This window comes from Limanda limanda, chromosome 9 (assembly GCF_963576545.1).
Source record: "Limanda limanda chromosome 9, fLimLim1.1, whole genome shotgun sequence".
Lineage (NCBI taxonomy): Eukaryota > Metazoa > Chordata > Actinopteri > Pleuronectiformes > Pleuronectidae > Limanda > Limanda limanda.
Window position 1 is genome coordinate 7596133 of NC_083644.1, and position 21710 is coordinate 7617842.

General features: G+C 41.2%; 1 protein-coding gene across 1 annotated transcript; it reads left to right on the top strand.

The window, feature by feature from the left end:
* The first annotated feature begins 4091 nt into the window (after positions 1 to 4091).
* On the top strand, positions 4092 to 20693 carry alg6 (ALG6 alpha-1,3-glucosyltransferase). The gene is made up of 14 exons (XM_061077787.1): positions 4092 to 4249; positions 4421 to 4505; positions 4687 to 4776; positions 4991 to 5079; positions 5266 to 5348; positions 5837 to 5901; positions 6635 to 6820; positions 8098 to 8233; positions 11224 to 11309; positions 13547 to 13631; positions 13975 to 14045; positions 15092 to 15160; positions 16492 to 16684; positions 19597 to 20693. Exons 1-14 carry the CDS (start codon positions 4168 to 4170, stop codon positions 19792 to 19794), a joined length of 1518 nt encoding a protein of 505 aa, XP_060933770.1. The 5' UTR covers positions 4092 to 4167; the 3' UTR covers positions 19795 to 20693.
* The last annotated feature ends 1017 nt before the right edge of the window (positions 20694 to 21710 follow it).

Sequence of the window (21710 nt, forward strand, 5' to 3'; positions counted from 1 at the left end):
CAGTCCGACTCTCACCTCGGAGGGGGAGACGAGACTCAAGCCGCTAGGGGGCGTTCAATGACACCTCTTGTTCTTCATTAAAGAGAATCAAAAAACGAAATAAATATTGAGAAAGACCTGAATTGATTTCAGACAAACCATCTCATTAATTAACTCAATCAGTCATTTGCATGTTAATAACACGTTCAGGCAGAATACATCCTTATAGTTAATATAAGTGGAGGTGCAGATTTAATTTAAAGGAGATGATGACACTGGAAATAAGCGATTAACCATCGTTAATTTCCATTCGCAGCAGGAGATGTGTGACCGGGAGGCTGCTGCTTATTTTCATCCACATATTCTGAATACAAAAAAATGTGGATGAGACATTGTATACAGTGATTTACATGTGGTTCTATTAAGGGGGTGTAGGCCTCATGTTAATCTTGGAGAAGGTGGATATTGCTGATGTTGAGTTTTAAATTTACGGTTTCAGTGGCAGATGGTGGGAAAATACAAAACTGATTATGGCTGCTTCAAAAACAGATAAAGAAAATACATTTCAAAATGTTAAAAACGGGTGATAACGTCATTATACAAATAAGTACAGGCCTTATTTAATTTGGTGACACCTATAAATATGTACATTGATAATAATAATAACGAAAATGATAAGAATCATTTCCTCATAATATCGCAGTAATAAGATTATAATTTGTTCAATCAAATACAATATCGAGCTTTCCACGTTATTATGACGTCAATTTGCTCAGTGGACGCAGAAGAGAGAACCCCCCCACCCCCTCTCTAGCGCGCGCTCCACTCAATAATGACCTATGCGCAGCTGCAAGTGCGTGTGCACAGGTGGAGAAGAGGCTGAACTGGTTCCCACAGCTCCACCACCACACTGCACTGGTTCCCACAGCTCCACCACACACAGTCTGTGTTAGTCTCAAGATAGAGTCTATGACATTCTTCATAAAGTCTGAGTTTGACTGTTGACTTATCACATAACTACCATATGAATATAACATCATAGAAATAACATTTGTATTCTTCAGATTGAGTCAGTTGAGCTTTTTAACAGGATACAAGAAAACCAAAACGTATCTATAATCTTTCATTATTTAGGGTGTTTACACATCACCTATGATTGGGCCAGGTGTACAGACTCTTTAAAAAACTACCGCATTACCGAGGTTTAATTCAGAATGTTTTGCAATTTTGCACAGCAGTTTGATTGTATCATTATTGACAGAGACATCATATTTAATGTACCTGCCTTTAAATACATCTTGATAAATACATTTCAGGTTAATATGGCCCAGGTTGTAACTGAAAACACACCAGTTCCATTGTTTGTAGCAGTGCTGGGTTTTCAGAGAAAATATACCAGGGGACAGGAAATACAGGAGATTTAAAAAGACAAATCTCAAGAAGACTATAAAAGAGTGACAAAAATTATAGGATATGATTGATTACAATCGATGTGAAGGAGACAAAGACAACATCACACAGGTTATCAGCGAAGCCCAATGTATTCACCTGGTAGGAGCCCTCAGATGTTGTTTCAATACACCCATGAAAAACGTGTTGTTTGCAAAAAACATAAACACACAAGTACTAATTAAAGTAATCCATTACAGGTGAAATTTAAAAGTAGTTTACCTAAAGGCTCTAATTTAAATATTTGTTAGACTTAAAATAATATCAAACCAGGTCATAAAATGGTTAGTTGCCATATATTACCATGACATGTACAGAAGCTACTCCTGAATCTGGAATTTTTACAGTCTGATAATCTGCACACAAACTTGTGCCATTGCTGGTTTGAGAAAAACAAATAACCACATTAGACACCTTCATTTAATGCTACTAGCACGAGCCCATGTAGCCACCTGCAGTGGGATTTGTCAGAGTGAGTCCAGAGCAGCTGAGACTTGATCCTTTGCCCATTTACATGCCATTTTTACCCATCTACATACAATGTGTCCTATCATGTGTTACATATCAGTATTTTCTTGATCCCTGAGAGGATAAAGTGCTTCATAATTCTGTCTCACATTATCATAACTTCACATTTAATGGGATGGATTCACTTGCTTTCACGCAGCAGTAGTTCCTGCTTCCCTTGTCCTAAGCATGCAGGGTTCTGGCTGATATCTGGCTGATAATATTTTTATTAAAAGGAAGGAATGCATGTGCGACCTATGACCTTTAAATCAGTAAGGCCATGTTAAGTGTCACAAAAAAGAAGCCTGTTTCTGAACCAAATTCTGCTTTGATGGAAAACAAATGGCACTAATGGTAAATATTAGTCATCGCATCCTTGAAATTTAAAAAGATAAAGGTTTTTATTATAAGTTTTTATTTCTCCTCATATTGGCAGACATGTGATAGAATAGTAGAAAAGATCAACTTGGACTTGTTGGAGCCAACTTGACTGGAACTATGATAAACAACAATGACATTGGCGAGCAAGGCCCAGGCCTCCATAATAACTAGGTCATCCTCCACCAGCAGCTATAGCCTTCTCCTGGGTGGAGATCACAGACTGTAAATGTAGGTACAGCAGTTACTGAATATTTAAAAAGGCATAGAGATGAAGCAATAAATGACAGAGTAAAGCTGGTGTGGCCGGGCATTAATAACTAATGGGTACCAGTGAGTTATAGGCTACTGCCGTTGTAATGAAAGTGTCATTGCAAATCAGCAGTTGTCCGAGGTTATTATTATTTATGCATAATTGATGCCGGAACCACAAGGAACACGTCTCACCCAACAAATCCCAACACCTTGGGAACAAAGACGACGGTGTCAACACAGGAAAAGGTCACAGAGGAGAAAATGCCCCTGGGCTGAGATTTACAATGTGAGGGGAGGGCGAAGCTGTTGTAACCACACATACAGAAGGTTACAACAAACTAGTTACACAACTGAGTCTCTGCAGGGGATGGTGGCTCCACCAGGGTAAGCGGCTGCAAAATGGACGACACGTGTAGTTGCACTTGCTACCGTGAGATCCTCATCTGTTTCCATAACTCGGAAAATATATATATAAGATAAAGGATTGATTTTTTTTGTGTCGTTAATTCAGTCATCTTCGTTTCTTTAGTGGCCAGAGTTCCAAATGCACAAGTTATACTATCTGTCATTCGGTCACTCATTCATTAGGTTCCCTTTATTCGAAGTGTGCCATATTAGTAAACTTTAATTTCCAGAAGAAGACCAGTTTTGGAACCCACACATTTTTTTGGGTTATGCCGACAGTCATTTGAAAATAATCCTGTCTTTGTTTTCCATAATATTTCATTCATATTTACATTTATAACAATTTCTATGACTTATTTTTCATTTGTAGGTGCCTAAAAGTGCCCTGTGCACTGGAACCAAAGGTTTTGATGATGCACATTTCAGTTCATTTCAAATCTATCACTGTATTTGTATAGCGCCAAATCATGCGCTATACAAATGCATTATCTCAAAGCACATTACGCAAACACATACCAACTTTATGATACAATTATTATAACTAAGTGTACATGAAAACAGAGAAATTCGAAGAACGAAGGAGATAAAGAAAGAAATGTTCCTGCAATCGAATTCATGTGTTCATTCAGTTTGTGGCTGTGTTGTGTTGTAAGTGAATTGTGTAATGATATTATCAGCAATGGTTACGTTGTGACTAAGTGGGCAGCTTATTCATTTCACAATAAAACGTGATAACACTGATGAAATGTATCTTTGCATGATATCCATCAATTTGCCATAAATCATTATAACAAATGATGCATTCAAGTGCCTAGGGAATTTAGTTCTTCTAGATTCGAGTTGTAGCTATATATATATATAAAATTAACATTGAATACCGTGAATTGACGAAAGACTAAAAGCGCATCTAGTTATATCTCCCATAGATCCATCAAACTATTAGGGACGTTATTTTTTGCATCAGCAATGAAGCGTTTGCTGGACGAAGAAGAAACACCAATTTTTCCTAATGTTCACAAACGCCTCTTGAGTGTCTGCGCCTTACGTCATCCCCCAGTGTCCAATGAGAGCGTGAAACGAAGCCTTGGTGGATTACGTATACAGGAAATGTTCACTGCCTGAATGGGGAGATGAGTTTGTTTTCATCGTTTCTTTTCCTTTCCTCGATAAACCTGCTTCTGCCTCGTTGAAGAGATGCCGACGTGGAGCCTCGTGTCCATCTGTGTTCTGCTCGGTTTGGCGGCGCGATGGGGGGTCTCGTTAAACCCGTACTCAGGTAGGAAGTCAGTGTAGTTCCACGACAACAAGAGAGAACTACAACAAGTCCTCTGCTGTAGTTCAGCTTGGACTCTCAGCAGGGTGCTACACGTTAGCATGTAGCATGTAGCCTGCAGGAGATTGTTGTGCTCTGTTTTATTCACCTGTGTCTCTCCCTCTCTATCCACAGGGGCGGGGAAACCTCCCATGTTTGGAGACTACGAGGCTCAAAGGCACTGGCAGGAGGTGACCCACAACCTCCCAGTGCAGGAATGGTCAGTGTGTACAGAGGAGAAAGTTTTGCCTGGAAAGAGGATGAGATAATTTGGGGTTGGAGGGGTTGTGTTGTTTATCATCACATTGTGTAATGACTGGGCTGAACACACTAGTTTGCAGTGTAGAAGGGACCCTTGTCCAATTTCTGAATAAACATACACAACATGTGTTCTCTTACAGGTACTTCAACACCACTGACAATGACTTGAACTACTGGGGCCTGGACTATCCTCCTCTTACGGCCTATCACAGCTGGATCTGTGCTTATATGTAAGTAGTTTTATTAGATTACACAACTTCAGTATGAGTGTAGCCTCTTTGCTATTATATGTATATTTACTATGAATTATGTTCTGCATAGTGGGCACATGTATTGCAGTACACCACACATCTGTGTTTCAGGATGTCCTTCAGACATTTGATGAACCAACAATAGTGTTAAAATTAAAATTCAAAATCGAAATCGTCCGTGTTTTTCCTGCAGAGCCAAGATGATAAACCCTGAGTGGGTGGAGCTCCACAAATCCAGAGGTTATGAAAGTCCAGCGCACAAGTTATTCATGAGAGCTACAGGTACAAGAATCACAGTAAAATAAATAGAAAACCTTCCACGATTCATGTCCATCTCCACCTTAAAATACCGATAATTGTTTTACTTACATTACTTCACTTACAGTAATGATTCAAATTTGCTTAGATGGATGATATTGTGGTTTGGATTGAAAATTAAGTATCATGTATGATTTCTTTCTGTTCCAGTCCTGGTGGCAGATTTGTTGATCTACATCCCCGCTGTGGTTTTGTACTGTTTCTATCTGACGGACGGATCCTCTAAGAAAAAGGTAACGCTCGCATTTAGTGCATTTATCTCTTTACTATCTAATAGTAATGAGTCACATTTTCCTCTTAGTTTGGGAAAACACCCGTATTAAAGCCATCTACAGCACTAAATCTGAGAATTACGAAGTCATCAATATAATATGATAATAGGATGTTATTACATTTACAGAAGTTACTGCTTTTTAAGGGAATTGCCCGTTTAGATGGAAAACTTCTCTTGTTTTTACAGTATCTTACATTATCAAACAGTTATTACAAGATCACCAGTTGAAAGAGACTCTTACCAGCTTTGTCTGCAAAAAAATGCAGAACAGATTATCCCAGCATGCATTGCAGGACAGACTCCTGGTACCTAACTATCAATAAGAAAGGACTGTCTAGGATTGACTTAATGAAATAAGAAAACAGCTCAGTTATCAAACCGATTATCTATCACTGGAATCTAACTAAATTCTGTCAACTTGTAAATGTTTTCTTTTTGTGTCACCAGGTCTCCACTCTGTTCTGCTTCTTGCTTTATCCAGGACTGATTCTCATCGACTATGGACATTTCCAGTATCCTTTATTTTTTTACTATTTGTAATCAATCAAACTTTATTTCTATATGTTTATGCAGTTCTAAGTCACAAATGACAGATGAGCCAAAAATAAGAAAACCAAATAAAAATGCAGATAATGAAATACTGTAAAAAACAATTGTTTTAAAAGCTATTACAAGAAAATAGATACAATAAATGGAGAGAGCTTACGTTTAAAAATATTTATTGATTTATTAAACATTACATCTTTATTTTAAAATGCTACCATTGTGAAGTAAGAATTTAAAATACGTTGTACATCTCAGAACCTGCCTTTTTTATATTTTGCTGAGTTGTGTAACACAGCTTTCCTATGTTTTGAAACCAAACCCTGCAGCATCATTATTTTATGACGATGGTTATGAGCCTTTGTGCCACGTGGAAATGATCATTTACTTGAGATTAACTGAAAAGAAACAATAGCCAACTTCAGACATACTGTGGTTGTCTTGTTTCACCCATTCACACTGTATCTTCTCACGCCATCACATGATAATTAGATGAAAGATCAGAACAAATGGAGCAATAAAAAACGGAAAGTGACATAAGCCATGAAATTTATGGTTCTTCATATCAGTGTTTTAAGCCCTTGTTATTCAGACACTAAAGAAATACAACAATGACATTGTTCAACACATCTGGACTGAACTGACCCTGGATCAGCTTCTGTGACTACACTTATAATCCAGTCATGACCTTAATGGTATCAGGTACAATGTAGTGAGCCAAGGCTTGGCTCTGTGGGGGGTCCTGGCTCTCGGTCTGGGCTGGGACGCTTTCGGCTCCATGGCCTTCTCCCTGGCTCTCAACTACAAACAGATGGAACTGTACCACGCTCTGCCCTTCTTCTGCTACCTGCTGGGGAAGTGTGTCAAGTTGGGTCTGATGGGGAGAGGGTGAGTCTCTGGATTTACTTGCCTATTGTGTCCCTCTTGTCTGTCTTCTCTCACATTCTCTCTCTTTGGCAAATTAGCCGTGAGTCACCCACTGTCTCCACTTGTCATCGTTTAAATCAGTAGAACTCAGTAGAGCATTTACCTCCACCTCCAACAGTTAATATAATCAAGCCATACCAAATTACACAAACTCATAGAAATCTGTCTTGTTAATATGCCGGATTTCCTTTTATCTAGGTTCATATATCTCTGGGAAATTGGAGAGAACATTCAAAACTCTCTCGCAATGTTAAATAAAGTGGGGAAATGTTAATGGGATCTTCCATAACCAATCATTCAAACAAGTTTCCTGATAATCCATCTGGTAGTTTTTGTGTAATGCTACTAACTTAACACTCACTCAAACAAACGTCTATGAAAACACAACAATCTTTGGCGGAAGCAACTTTATTCAGCCACAGTTCCCAGATGACCCACGTCTAAAACCACAGAAAGAGAAGAACCAGACCAGCTGATCTGTTTTCCACCGTCTTTTAAATTACTGTTATTTAATTTTTTTATTCCTGCGATCAGTGATGATTTCACCTCATGTCTAAATAAAGCAAAGGCCGGTAAATAGTTATTTAAAACCTCAACAAACTATAAAAAAGATAGATAACATAACATTATGATCCTTCAGTTCATTCCCCGGTGATGTCGTTTTGTCGCGCTGCCTCTAACAGCGTCAACTGAGTGCTGAGAGCAGATATGTAATGTCAGTCTATTAGAGAGCCGTGTCCTCAGGAGATGCCACAGAATGACTGAGGTAATCACATTGGATGTTGTTACTAGTGTGTCCAGTGTCTGTTTGTCTAGTAACAATGTACCAAGGGCATTTAGTAGCAAATGGAAAGCTGGATTAGGAGAGCCAGGAGCGGGGGGGTGGGTGGGTGGGGGGGTGATATGTCCAGATGACACTCTCGCCATGCCCAAACTCCTCAGCTATGTCTGTGTGTGCAACTTAACCAGCAGCTTGACGGTTACAGCTGACAAGATATCCTGACCTACACTAAAGACTTTCAGCTGATGCATGGCTTTCACTGCATTCCTCAACACAAGGGTCAAAGTCCAAATTTAGGACCTGCAGACAGTGTGTACTAATTGTTTGAAGAATACTAGCAGACACAGACGGAACCGAATGCTTTACGTCAACATGTGTATTTTTGGAAACTAAAGCGAGACCAAAACACCCTAATATCGTGGCGCTTGTCTCCGTGTGACCCTTTTTTCTCGTGCAGGCTTATGTTGCTGGTGAGAATTGCTGTCACCGTGTTGGTGAGTTTTGCCCTCTGCTGGCTGCCCTTCCTGTCTGACCCCGGCCAGGCCCTACAGGTGGCCAGGAGGATCTTTCCCGTGGCTCGCGGTCTGTTTGAGGTACAGTAGAATCAACACTCAGCCTGAAAACCACAACTGAGAAGCCCTATCTTCCAATGAGGCCAAGTCTTTAAAAAAAACATTTGTAGTTGTACTTGTTCTTGGGAATTAATGAATAGCTGCTCTCTTCTCACAATCCAAATTTGCCATTTAAAGAAACGAGTGGAAGAAGATACTATCTCCTGACAGATCATGAATATAAAAGGATAAATAGTGTTAGACCAGGATGGACTGGAGATCAGAGGAGCAGGTCACATGTTCATCTCCTGTTCCCACTGAAGCCTGAGGGATGCAGAAGGATTGGAGTTGCAGGGGAAGTAGGAGGATTATAGTTCAGTTTTAAATTTTTTATACGACCCCTTCTTCAACATGTATCCCCGATAAATTCCAAAATATTGACAAATGATTTTGACCCTAATAACAAAAATCAAATATTCTGAAAATCCTGATATTATCCGTTGCATAAAATGAGAAAGGAGACATTTTGAACAAATATGCCGAAGGGTTTTTTGTATGGTTTTCAAGATGAAATATCCTTAATGCCATGTTTTGTTTTGTTATAAGATATCAGTTTCTTCATATCTTTTTAAATGGTTTTCTGGTTTCAAGCTGGAAAATTTAATGAATTAAAAAAATGGTCCAAGAAGTCAGCATTTTACTCATCTGTCATAGTTAGGATCTGTTAAATTATTGTGTTAAATATTAGTCTGAATTGAAAAGGGTCTTTTAAATGTCCTTAAATTGAGATGTTCCACACTGAGTTCGACATGCCTTCACCCCCCAGCGCCGCACGGCTCAGGACATGGATACCCTGCAGCATAAAAGAAAACAGTGGAATAAAATGGTGAAAGGTCAAGAGATCAATTTCACTCTGACTCGCAGGAGTTGGGGTTCGGGATGTACAGGAGGAGGAGGGTATAGATAAATCTAACTAATTTATGGGCTGGGTATTTTTAGCCCTTCTTAGTCAGTCATGTTTTAGCCGTATGGACCAACGAGTGCGGCAAACTCTGCACTTGAAGGCGTATCGGAGCAGATCCGACAACTGTTGCCTGCTGCTGACTGCGTCTTTGGAAAGTGTGTTAGTATTTTGGACTCTTCTATAGCACGCACACACACACATACAGATTTGTATGTTGTCGTCACTCTCATAACCTGAGAGGGATGAGTAGGGACAGGAATCTGACATTAATTAAAAAGGAGGGTGGTAGTGGACAGGGAGAGAGAGAGGGAGAGAAAGAGAGAGAGAGAGAGACCTGACAAACCTCCAGGCGGCAGCGTTAAAAGCTGTCATGGGAGAAGCGGAGGTGAAGTCACTGTGTGGGACTGACAGCTCAGATGCCAAGGTTTGCAGTTCTCATTCCTGAAACCCTCTAACACCCGTCTTGTCCTAGTCCCCGAGGTGGCACCCACCACAAGGTGTCATGGATGTGAGAAGTAATTGAAAATTCTACCGGGGGAGCGGATGGCTGCGTGCCCCCCCGGCAGTATTTGTTCAATGAAATGATGCAAACATAATACACAGGGTGTGAGAGACTCTATCCTCCCCTGTGACGGCAGCATGAGAGGCTGCCCGGGGCCGGGCGTCCTGAACTAATTGTGAAATCGTGCACGTAAGCAAAAGCTTACAAGGGGGGGGAGAAGGGGACACAAGTGAGGAGGGGTGGTGTTGGGGGGGAGGACGAGTGGTGGTCCTGGCGACTTCTGGGAGGGAGCAGTTGTAAGTTTACCCACCGAGCTGCATTCTGACGTCTCACGTTGCCGCCTGCTCACAGAAACGGCACCAAATGCTTCCCCCTGTGAAATTCCATGCTAGCTCATAGGTGAAGGAGCCGCGCTGCCCCCCCCCTCCTCCCCTCCATCGCTCATGTGTTGCCTTGAGGCGGTGTCCAGGAAAATTCCCGTGGTGGTTATTTGGAGCGAGGAGGCAAAGAGGAGAGTGAGAGTGGGGGGGTGGGGGGCTGAGACAACACAACGCTGGATGACCCAGTGCTGCTGACTGGGCTCGAGCTGCCACTAAGATCCACACAGCTGTGCTGGAGCAGCTGTAGCACAGAGGGGAGAGAGAGAGAGAGAGGAGGACAGAAATAGGCTCTCTAGACAGGGCCCAGTGAGAAACCACCTGCAGTGGCATCTTGAAGCTGATCTAGGATCCACGTCTCTACGTTGTGGGATGTCAGCTTCGATATCATCTGATTCTTAAGAACTGAAATCAGCTGAATCTCAACAGCGAGGTTTCCCTCATCGGATCTCACAGCTTCTCTATCAGTCACAGTGTAACAGTGGGATTTCTATGAACTCATACAGTCTCGACACGAGAGAAAAGTTGTGAGTCAATCAACAAAAAAATGTATCTAAGTCTTAATAAAAGATTGATTGTCATTTCAAATCAAGCGGAAAACATTTATTTTCCCCCAAAAAGTTAAAAGTTGCGGCTTTTCTTTGAAATTGAATCGATTTGTGCGCCGTGATAAATAAATTTCTCCGCTAATTTGACATTTTATGAACAAAGCGTTTATAGATTAGCCGAGAAAATATTCATTTAATATCAATACATTTTTTTAATTGTATTGCAGCCCTTTTTTTCCTGGAATCCAAATTTCCGAAGTCAAAAACGGAATAAATTTGATTACATAGAGAATTATCCAGCGTATTGTCAGTGTGTGGTTTGTGGCAGTGCTCTGTGGTTGGTCTGTATCTGCTGGTTATGCAGAAACTACTCTGGTGTGACTCTTGACCTTCTGTCCCCAAGTTTACAAATAAGTCCGATGCTTTCTCTGACAAGGGGGTGAATTTATGACACAGGGTTCCACACAAATGCCCCGAGGAATTTTTATTGAACTCTCAGCGGGGAAATAACTAGTGAAAGCAATGCCAAATATTTGCTTTCCCTTTGCAGAATAGAAGTCGTTGAGTCTTGTAAATTGTTGTGTTTTTTCACCTGATATCAGTTCTTATTTAAGTGTGTGTGTTTGTGTTTGTGTGTAAAGGATAAGGTGGCCAACACATGGTGCAGCCTGAACACTTTGATAAAGATCAGATCCATTCTGTCCACAGACTCTCAGCTCTACCTCAGGTAAACCCTTTATATTGAGTATCTACCGCTTTTCTCCCTCCTCTAGCTTCCATCGTTCCTTTCTCTTGTTTTTATTTCTCTGTCATTGTCATTCTTCCCTCAACTCTTCTGCTCCCGTGTCCTGTTTTCACTCCTTTCATTTCCTGGGAAAGCAGAGTTTGCCCAAGGGAATAAAGACTGTGATCCAGCAGAGTGGAAATAAGATCATCCCCGAAGGAAACGTCTTGTGAGGAACTTCTGAATATAAAGTCACAACTGTTTCTGGAAATGTAGTGACAAGGGGTTGAATTGCCCAAGGAGCCACTGAAGCATGAGTCCTGCGCAGAAAGAGGCAGAGTTTTCCAAAATATTATGATGGATTGTGGGCGAGAGAAAGAGGAGGACAAATAAACGGTGCTATCAGGGGAGAACACGTAGTAAACTCGTGTTCAGCGTCTCCACCCGCTTGGCAACAGTGCATTCCAGGAAGGCTTCATGTTATTTTGACCAAAAGCTGAAGACCTGCGCTGTCACAGCGGAGGGAATAGTCAACGCAGCAGTCGTGTCATGGTGGAACGAGCTTAAATAACCCCACTCGCTAAATTTAGGAGTCCAGTGTTGGACGCATGGACACGTTCCTGCCAGACTGCTAAGACCAGGGATCAAGTTGGACTTCTTTGACTGTTGTGCATTTCAAACAAATGAAAAACACTCCTGTCTTTTTGGCACCGGCAAATGGGTTGTTAAATGCCCCAGTGTGGGTGTGCTGTGTACACAGAAAGAATCAGCTGTGAAGAGGGATCCATGTCCTTCCGGACCGCAGGACCCAGCCCTACACATAACGCACATACAACACACACACAAACACACACTCATACTGACTGAATACCCACTGAGGGCTCTTTTGTTCATTTAAATTGCCACTTGTTCTATTTATCTGGCTATTTATATACATCACTGTTCTCATAATGCTCTGGTATCACTCCTACAACGTGGAGAACAAACACATTGTTGCCCTCACACTTTGCACTGACTCGCTGCGGAGCCCATCAGCACGTTCGGTGCCTCTGGCCCCCAGCAGGTGACAATTGAAGGGTTAAACTAATGCCTGCTTACCCTAATACGGGCCCAGTATTCAGACCTTTCCCACACAGCCTGGGTCTTAGCAGCAGAGGAGGATGAGTTCGTCTCCAACATCGAAATCAGATCATTTAGAGCGACTTACATTAAATAAACATTAAAATTGATGGCAGCAAAACACAAAACAAACAAATACTGCATCACAGTACTGAGGTAACAATTATTATATATTAGATTAGATTAAATTAGATTAAACACAGTGATATTAGCTTAAGAGACACATATACACTGTAATACAGTGGTTCTCAAACTTTTTCTGTCATGCCCCACTTTGGGTCTAAAATATTTGTCATGCCCCACCCGCTCCCCCCGCCCCAAAAAAATGGGCCAAGTTTAACATGTGTATTTACATAACATACACATGAACATTAAATCCACATTACTTTCAGGAATTTCTGACAAAAAGTTGTTTGAAAAATCCTTTTTCTAACAACTTTTTGTGACATTTGTCACTTATTTAAAAAAACAGTGCCATAACTTTGCTTAAATTCAACATAATTGAAGTACTTTTGGTGACATTTCTCACTACATTCCTCCATCAGTCTGTACTTTTCAAAAATAGAGAAAAAATTAATTCAATTAAAATAATTTTGTTACAAAGATGATAAAGCTTTGTTACAGTGTAATACATCATATTAGTGTTTATATAATGAATCCATAGGGGGTAAGAACCAATAATCTCTTTACTTTAGGTAGTGTAACTTGTCTAGTCTCATCTCATCCTAAAAAGTAAGGTATAACCCTGATTGAATAAGTTGTATTTAAAGTTCTTCTTGACTCCTCTTACATTAGGTGTGATACCTGCACTCTGGCTTAGTCGTTTGTTAGCGTTTGGTCGTACAGGAAAAAATTGTCGTCTTTTATTATCAATATTAGTTTTCACATGAATCCGTGTCAACAGAGCAGAGACGTGCTTGAAAGCCTGGGATTATGTGCAAATACATTTAATTATATTCCTCCAAATTGATTTCCTGCTCCTCAACTCGTTCACCCCCCTTCCCCCCTTTTATTTGTCATGCTCCATTGGATTTTCTGCTGCACAATCACTTCCTCTGTTGTTGACGGTGCTGATGTGAGATCATATGAATGTAGTGAATGTGTCTGTTCTGTTTTCCCAGCTTCGCCTGCACCGTCCTGGCGGCCCTGCCCTCCTCCATCAGGCTGCTGACCAAGCCAACCTTCTGGCAGTTTAAACTGGCCTTGGTGAGTGGTTTTGGATTACCCATAAACCTCTAATGTAACTAACACACCTGCAGCTCGAAAGTATGAGATGTGATTGTCTCCTTGAACGGTAAAAACTTTATGGACGATGGCACGGGGTAGAGGGGAGGAGCGATAATTAACGTGAATCAGTGTCTAATATTATATTTATATATTTAATTTTAATTTCTCGAACACAGCATAATACATATATGATTTAGTGATACCTGTGTTTATATATGTTTCTGTCTTTCATCGGAATTATTGAAAAGTATTCTATCAAGTATTTCTGTCCTAAACCGGTAGTAGCTGTTATATTGAATATCTCATTGCCTTTTTTTTCTAGGTAAATTCATCTCTAGCATTTTTCCTCTTCTCCTACCAAGTCCACGAGAAGTCCATCCTCTTGGCAGCCTTGTAAGTCTTTTCTCACACAGAATAACATGTAACATTCGGGACATTTTTAATTTCTACTCACACAGGAGCTTTGTCTCCGTCGTTCATCTGAAATGATGTTTTGCAGTTTTATATTAAGTTGAATACATGTGCACTTTGTTTAAGTGACGTCATTCACCTGCCACAGCTGCTCTCTATTAAAGTAAAGCCTTTGCTAACTGAACGGTTATTCACCTCTGTCATCACTCTGTGCACTAACTACATCTCCTGCACACGTGGGTGTAAGATGTGCTCGTGTGCGGCTCATTATTATTCACCTCCATATGTATAGAGCTGTGGCGGCTGTAGGTGGAGAGTGATGCCTGGGATAGATCTGGCAGCGAGGGATTTGGTTCCTAGATCTGGGCTCATCTATTAATCTAGATTAGGGTAGATTGTTGCTTTATTAACTATTGAGTTATATCTCCCACCTGTCCCCCGGAATCAATCAGTAATGCATGTCCAGGGATTAGGAAAGAATGGCAGGCGGCAGCTCGGGGCATTGTTTGCGCAGGATCAATTATTGGACTGTAACAGGATCGCCAAAGAGCACTGGCTGTAATTATGGTCTCAGGGACCGGTGGAAAGTGCACCGAGCACCGACACAGACAAAGTTCAGTTAGCAACAGTCCTGCACCACAGACCCACGGCTTTTAATAATACGTTTATCACAGCGAACAACTGGAGAGCTTGATTTTGTCGTTAAAAACTTGGTTCAAATAAAAGTTGGATATGGGTTAAACGGCTGCAAATATGCATACAGTGCAATTACACTAATGAGGCGAACACTGACATAAAATAATGTGGAACAACAAACGCTGACTGCCTTGTGAGCAGCTGACAATAATCGATTCCTGTGAAAGTCCCATTAGGTCAGTCGCTTTATTATTACACCCGCATGACATCAATTCATATCCAGCTTCAACCTAACGTGGCCTCACTTCCTGTCTCACTGTAAAATGATATTTAACGGTACTTTCTGCAGAGTGTTTTCAACAGTGACAATATCCAGTTTTGATCTTTTCTAGGCCGGTGTGTCTTCTGCTGAATGACCTGCCCCTGGTGGCTATCTGGTTCCTGCAGGCCTCAACATTCAGGTGAGACTATGAATATGGATGGTAGGTGAACCAAAGCTGGAGGTTATGTTTTCATCATTGTTTATTTTTCAGCAGGATTATGCAAAAACTACTGAACTGATTAATATTAAATTTGGTGGAGGGGTGAGACATGACCCAAAGAAGAACCTACTAAATTTTGAAGTGGATCCGGATAATCAGGCAAAACAGGGATTAACTTTCCTACTTTATTTAACATGGTGGGATAGGGCGATGGACTTAGCAGAGGTAGGTTCCTTCCGGGCGCCTTCTTTCTAGCACATCCTCATACATATCAGTCCTGTAAATATGTCATGTCCATTAATTATTCACTGGGAACATCAAAATATCAACAAAAAAGCCATATCTAAACCAATTTTGTAAAGATGAAGATAGTGGAGAAAGAAAACCTCTGAAAAAGCAACTTGTAATTATGCCTGTAACGGCCGAGTTGAGATAGAACTCTCGTGTCCTCTCCTCTTATCTTCACAGTCCTTTCCAGTTCTGCCCTTTGCTCCAACCATCAAATACCTAGAAATAATCCCAAACAGCTAAATGGATCTGTGACCAGGGTTGAGCTGAGGACCATGAATGGAAAAGACGAGTAGTGCTGCAAACGCTCCGTCTAACTTTCACCAGCTGTTGTTAAATTCTTCCGGCAGCACTAATTGTTGTGCGTGTGGTTTAGTATAAGGATATCTGGGGATTACACGGCATAGTCTGCATGCCTACCATCTAAGTGTGTGTGTGCTGTGTAGGGACAGGAGGTCATTCTGGAGCTGCTTCCCAGTACAGTCTGACTCGGACACATTATCTGCATCCTCTCCAGACTCGGCCGTTTAAAACAGAAATACATCTTTTGTGAGCCTAATTGGCCGAATGGCTGCTCAACGAGGACAGAATGCAGCCAGTCTGTTTTTAAATTGAAGAAGTATGTATTTCTCCAGTGTTAAACAGTTATCCTCTGAATGGAGCTTTATTATCGGAGTGCAAGTCTGAATGAGTGGTCTATTGTGAGCGAGAGGTTTTTTTATAAAGTGGGGTGATGTGCGATTTACTATGAGTCAACTGTTGTTCTTGTCCATGCCCCTCCACTAAACTAAGATAAGCTTGGCACGAACGTCCGAGCCACTTCCCTCCAGGGGACGTGCAGCTTGTGCAGGCCTGTTGGATATAAAAGCCGTGTGGTGTAATGTTGCCCCATCTCTCAGCAAACATGATACCGACCCTAACAATGTGCTGTCAGGCGTGGATGAAGATATTTTGATGTGTTGTCAATCAACGGTGGAATATAATGTCTTTCTCTCCCTGTCTGTTCTTGTCCCTGTGCTCAGCATGCTGCCGCTGTTTCTGAAGGACGGCCTGCTGGTTCCCTACGTCTCGACCTCGCTGGCCTTCCTCTTCTACAGCATCTACCTGCTGTCGGCCCTGGAGCGCTGCTCAGAGGACGAGCTGAGACTGGGAGCCTACCGCAGGCTGCTTTGCTTCCTGCCCAAAATGGACTTGGCCTGCATAGTGAGATGGAAGGTCAGTATTGAAGCGCTGGTACAGTGACTAACAGCCAGCACTGATTCTGTGATCTGCTTGTTCCATCTGTCTCGATGTTACTACCAAGCACAGTCTGCTCGTAAAGTCCAGACGTTGAATGTTTAGTTTATATGTTTCGAAAGGTGGAGGCTGCAGTTTCAAGTAGAATAGAATCCGTAGGGTGTACACCTAACACAAGGCCCAACAGTCCCGTTATGAAACCATTTAATTGATCCAGATTTTCATTTGGATTTACACCAAATTACACACACTCACAAATATCAGTCCCCTAAATATCTCAGATTTCTTCATGAGGTATCTAGTAGTGCACCCTATTGTGCCATGTTAAATAAATTGGAAAAAAAATGGCTGAATATGTTAAAAATGTGTCATGCCATGGAAATCAGGTCAGTTGTTTTTTTTGTAATCCTGCTAAAAATCCAACAAACACAAATTAACACATTGGAGGTGGTTTGTGAGCAAAGGTCACTCTAGTTATACCTTGAATAAATTTTTTTTTTGAAACTAACAATTTAGTAGCACTTAAATGGCACTTAATTATAGCATTTTGTAGTTTTGCTTTATTTTTGTAGAAATTGAACTTCTTGATTCTTGTTGCTCTTGGTTTGTACCCTCGGGGTTGAATGCACTTATTGTAAGTCGCTTTGGATAAAAGCGTCAGCTAAATTAAATGTAATGTAATGTAGTTATTCAAAACCTTGACCACAGGCAGGACTTGCTCCGCTCCATGTGTTCATGTTGTAGACTCGCCTCAGATAAGACGCACGTCCAGTGAATAACAGTGAGCGCAGAGTTCCTGCTGCTTGATAAGTTCACGGGTTCAATAGTTCACCTCGGCTCGTGTACGCTGGGCGAGGACGATGCGGATGTACGGCTGATGGGTTTGTAACAAGTCCGCTGGTGACTCCAGGATCCCAGGTGGCGCTCGACCCAAACTGCAACCGTGCGAGAAAGATATACGCAACTGTATAAATAAAGATCATGTGCCGCTGTAAGCTGTGTAAGCTGTCCGGGGATGAAAGCCGCTGCCAGGCAAAGAATTATTTATCACTTATTCAAGTTTCCACAGCGTCTGGAGGGGGGTGCAGCGGGAGCCCCTCAGCGACAGGGGCACCGATAGGGTGTCAGAGATTAAGAGAAGGTGTCTTTTTATAGCGCGCGTCATTAACACAGGTTTGCCTAGATATATTTATTTACACAAGCAGCATAAATAGCGAGCCCCGATGATGACGATAGGGTTTCATGAGTTTGGGGTGTCGAAGGCAGGGTGGGGGGGGTTCTTCCATCTTACCCACAGTCTAATCCCTGCGTCATATTTCCCAAATAGACACAGCAGTGATCTAACTTTCACCATCACCTCAGGACGGTGACAGTATAAAGAAAAAGTGGTTTTATTGGCCGAAAAATGTTCCGAGTGCCTGTCCTTTTGAATATGATATTTCAAGCCTCGGCCTTCTCTTTATAGCACTTCTCAAATGACCAATTTGATGTCCGTCATTCAAGGATAAATATTCAATGTCGTCTGAGAGCTCTTTTAAATTAAATCATTCATTGGTTTCGTGTTACGGTTGCAATTAAAATTAAGGGAAACGCTAACAGTTTGTTCATAGCCTGCGGTGCCCAGTCGTTTCATTGTTTCACTAGCAGAAGTTCCTGATTCAGAATATAAATTCAGTGATTAAAATTACTTTGGCGAAGAGTTGGACATAAACGCCTGTGATCGGTCTCTTTAGCCGGCAGCAGCTTAGTATTCAAACTCTATAGTGGCACTCAGCTGGTTTTAAGCAGAATAACCCGATGGCATTGACTTAAGTTACTTTAATGTAACTTGAACAAAAACAAACAACCATAATATAATTTTATTAAATACTTCAGATGTTGTGACAAGGTTCACTTATTAGATTTAGACGAAGCTTTCCACCGCTTCTAATTGTGTTCATCAGTGGATTCATGGAGATGATGTGCTTGAAATCGTTGTTTGCTAAGGTTTGGGCATCCCTGGACAAATTAGACTGTTGACATGAAAACAAGTGAATAAAACCTTTCAGCCAGGAGACATTTAAAAAAAAGCCTCTTTTCAGAAGCTGGAAAAACACAATTACTGTGTGTGCAAAAGTTTGTGAACCTTCTGAAGTTTGTTCTTAGAAACTCGCTCTTTGGAACGTACCACATCCAGGTCAGAGGGTTTCTGCAGATCACTTCATCTTCTGAGGTTTTCTTTGCGGTCGTGTTCTCACAGATTTTCCCCGATGTTCAATTTGAGGGTCTGAAGAACTTAACTAGACTCCAGCTTGTGTCACGGTGGATTTAAGATTTGATTTGGATCTATTTCCTGTTCTAGAGGCCAGATTCTAAACTACACTGATATTTAGTTGGATCCATTCTATCATATAATATTTTCACCACCATGCTCAACAAAGGTGTTCTGTTCATCAGATGCTGCTGCATAGTCCTCAGTTAACTTCCCTTTCAGATCCTCAGTCAGTTAGAGGAGCCGGTGGTTGTGTTGTTGAGGTTTGACCAGTCTGAGAATTTATCAGCTCTGGAAATGTCACAGACTTAACGACTTAATGAAGTATTATAGGAAGGAAGTATTTTACAAGTAGAGTGGTGCCTAAACTTAATGCCTTTGCCACAATCGCTGTTTTTTTAAGTTTCTTGAAATGGACCAGCTCGTTAACATTTGGAAATTTCATTTTTAATGTGTGTTTTGCTGCAGGCGGAAAAACAAATCAACAAAATATGTTATTTGCCTATGGGTGTCCAAATGTATGAGCACATGCTGTGATGTGACTGAAACTCTGAGGTCACAAGATGACAGCTGAGCAGACTCTTATTTGGAATCATATAACCTCACTCTCTCTCTCTGTCTCTCTCCCTCTGTGTTACAGTTCTACATCTGTGTCGCAGCCATGGTCGGGTTAAGCGTGGCGAGCGTAGCCGTGACCCCCCCGCCGCATCTACCGGACTTGTTTCCCGTGCTGGTGTCCACTTTGGCTTTCCTGCACTTTTTGGGGACATTTGTATATTTCCACGTCGTGCAGTTCAGTGGCCCGCCCACCAGGAAGAGCCAGAAGAAGATGAGCTGAGTGATGCCAAACCTCGAGGCTACGAGCTGGTTGTGCTTCAGTGAAAGCCAGTGTTACATTCTGGGGTCGATTTCCTCGAAAGGTGCACAAGGGGATTCCCCTCGTGCCGCCAGGAACCAAATAGAAATGGGACAAAGTTCATATTCAGGCTTCATCTTGTTAGCCAGACTCTGACCATAGAGCCTCAGTGATGTTTGCTGGTAAATGTACTGCACAAGAAAATGCCAATTCATTGCTGGGATATTGAATGAAAGGAATGGGTGGTGATATTTTGGACCAAATGATTTTGTGAAATTGTAAGATGAACTCGGTAGACCTCCGCCAAGGCTCAACAGTCGCTTTCTGAAACCACACTTAAATTCACTATATGCTTATTTATATTTGTACTAAATTCCATCACACTCATCAGTCCCCTAAACAATTACTCTTTCCCCATCAAGATCCATGAATTATTTTCTGTGAAGGAAAGTGAAAAAACACTTTAATGTGTTGTTTCCTGATCCAAACTTTCTTTCCAAGTAACAAACTGACAAGAGGTGAAAACACAACATCCTTGGCCGAGGTAACAAGCTGAGTACATCCCACACATTTTAGTTTCAAGCTACAGAAGGTGGTCACAATAATAGGAACACCTCTGTTAGTTTTAGGTTATTATTCAAAGAGGTGCTGGTTAAAGCTGTAGATACTTGCTGTAATGACATGTAGTGGTATTGTGAGGTGTTTGTGTTACTTTGTCCAGCCTCCACCTTCTGTGAGGATTGTGATTGGACTCAGGTCTGCTCGTTATGATCGTTAGTGATCCATTCATGTGAACTTTTTTCCTTTTTTAAATAATTTTCTACTTTTTTTAAGTGAAGTTAGTCTGGTGAAAATAAAATAAAATTCTCGGCAATTGTAAAGTGAACACAAGTGTTATTCCCACAGCCTCACACACAGTAAACTGTCTACATTAACCAAGTCATCTGCTAAATCACCTTCTAACAGTCTGCCCCAGACAGAGCCAATAATTGGAGAGAAATTATATCTTTCAACGCTTTTACTCAACAGCATTAAATTTTAATTACAAGTCCCGGGTACTGGAAGGGTCCTGTACAAGAGACCTGCACATTTGTAGTGACGGCTGAGGCCTTAAAAAGAGATGATGGAAGGTGACATATCTGAACATAATGCTATAAAGTTGAAATACCACAGAAAAAAAAGGTGCAAAGCAATTTCTTTCTTCAATCTCTGAGAAAGTTAATGACCGGCATAAAAAAAATCCATTACAACTATAAATGTTATCAGGTCAGTGAGGGTTGCCTGTGCATCTGAGGCTCGGGGCCAATCGGCACTAATGGACCACAGGGACAAATAGGAGCCGGAGATCTGAGTTAACTGGTTCGACACTGGGACACGGACACACGGGAACCATTAGAGGTGGCGTGTGGGGCGTTCGCTCGATTTTTTACAACATGTGTTTATATAGGCTAATGAAATGTCAATTCCTTCACAAAGATGCAAGAGAATTTGATAATGTCCTCACTTCTAAAATGGAGAAAGCAATAAAATGCAGGTGGACAAATACAGCAGAATCTAAAGAGAAATCACATTTGAAAACAATCTGTTTAATTCAAATTAAAATAGTGCAGCAATGATAAGCTGAATCATCTATTCAAAGAATATTCGATTTCAGGACAACTGGGAAAACAAATCAGCTGTGATTCAAGTGAAAGCTGCTGGAAAAGCCAATGAATGTGGTGTTCTGTCACAGAAAGTTAATCAACATCAATTTTGATAACTGATTTATCGTCCAGTCATTCATCAAGCAAAACGCCCTAAAGGTGCTTGTTCCAGCTTCTGCTGTTTTGCTGCTTCTCTTGTTCCATTTCATATAATTCAGCAGAATATCTTTGGATTTCTGAGGATTTGTTAAACTA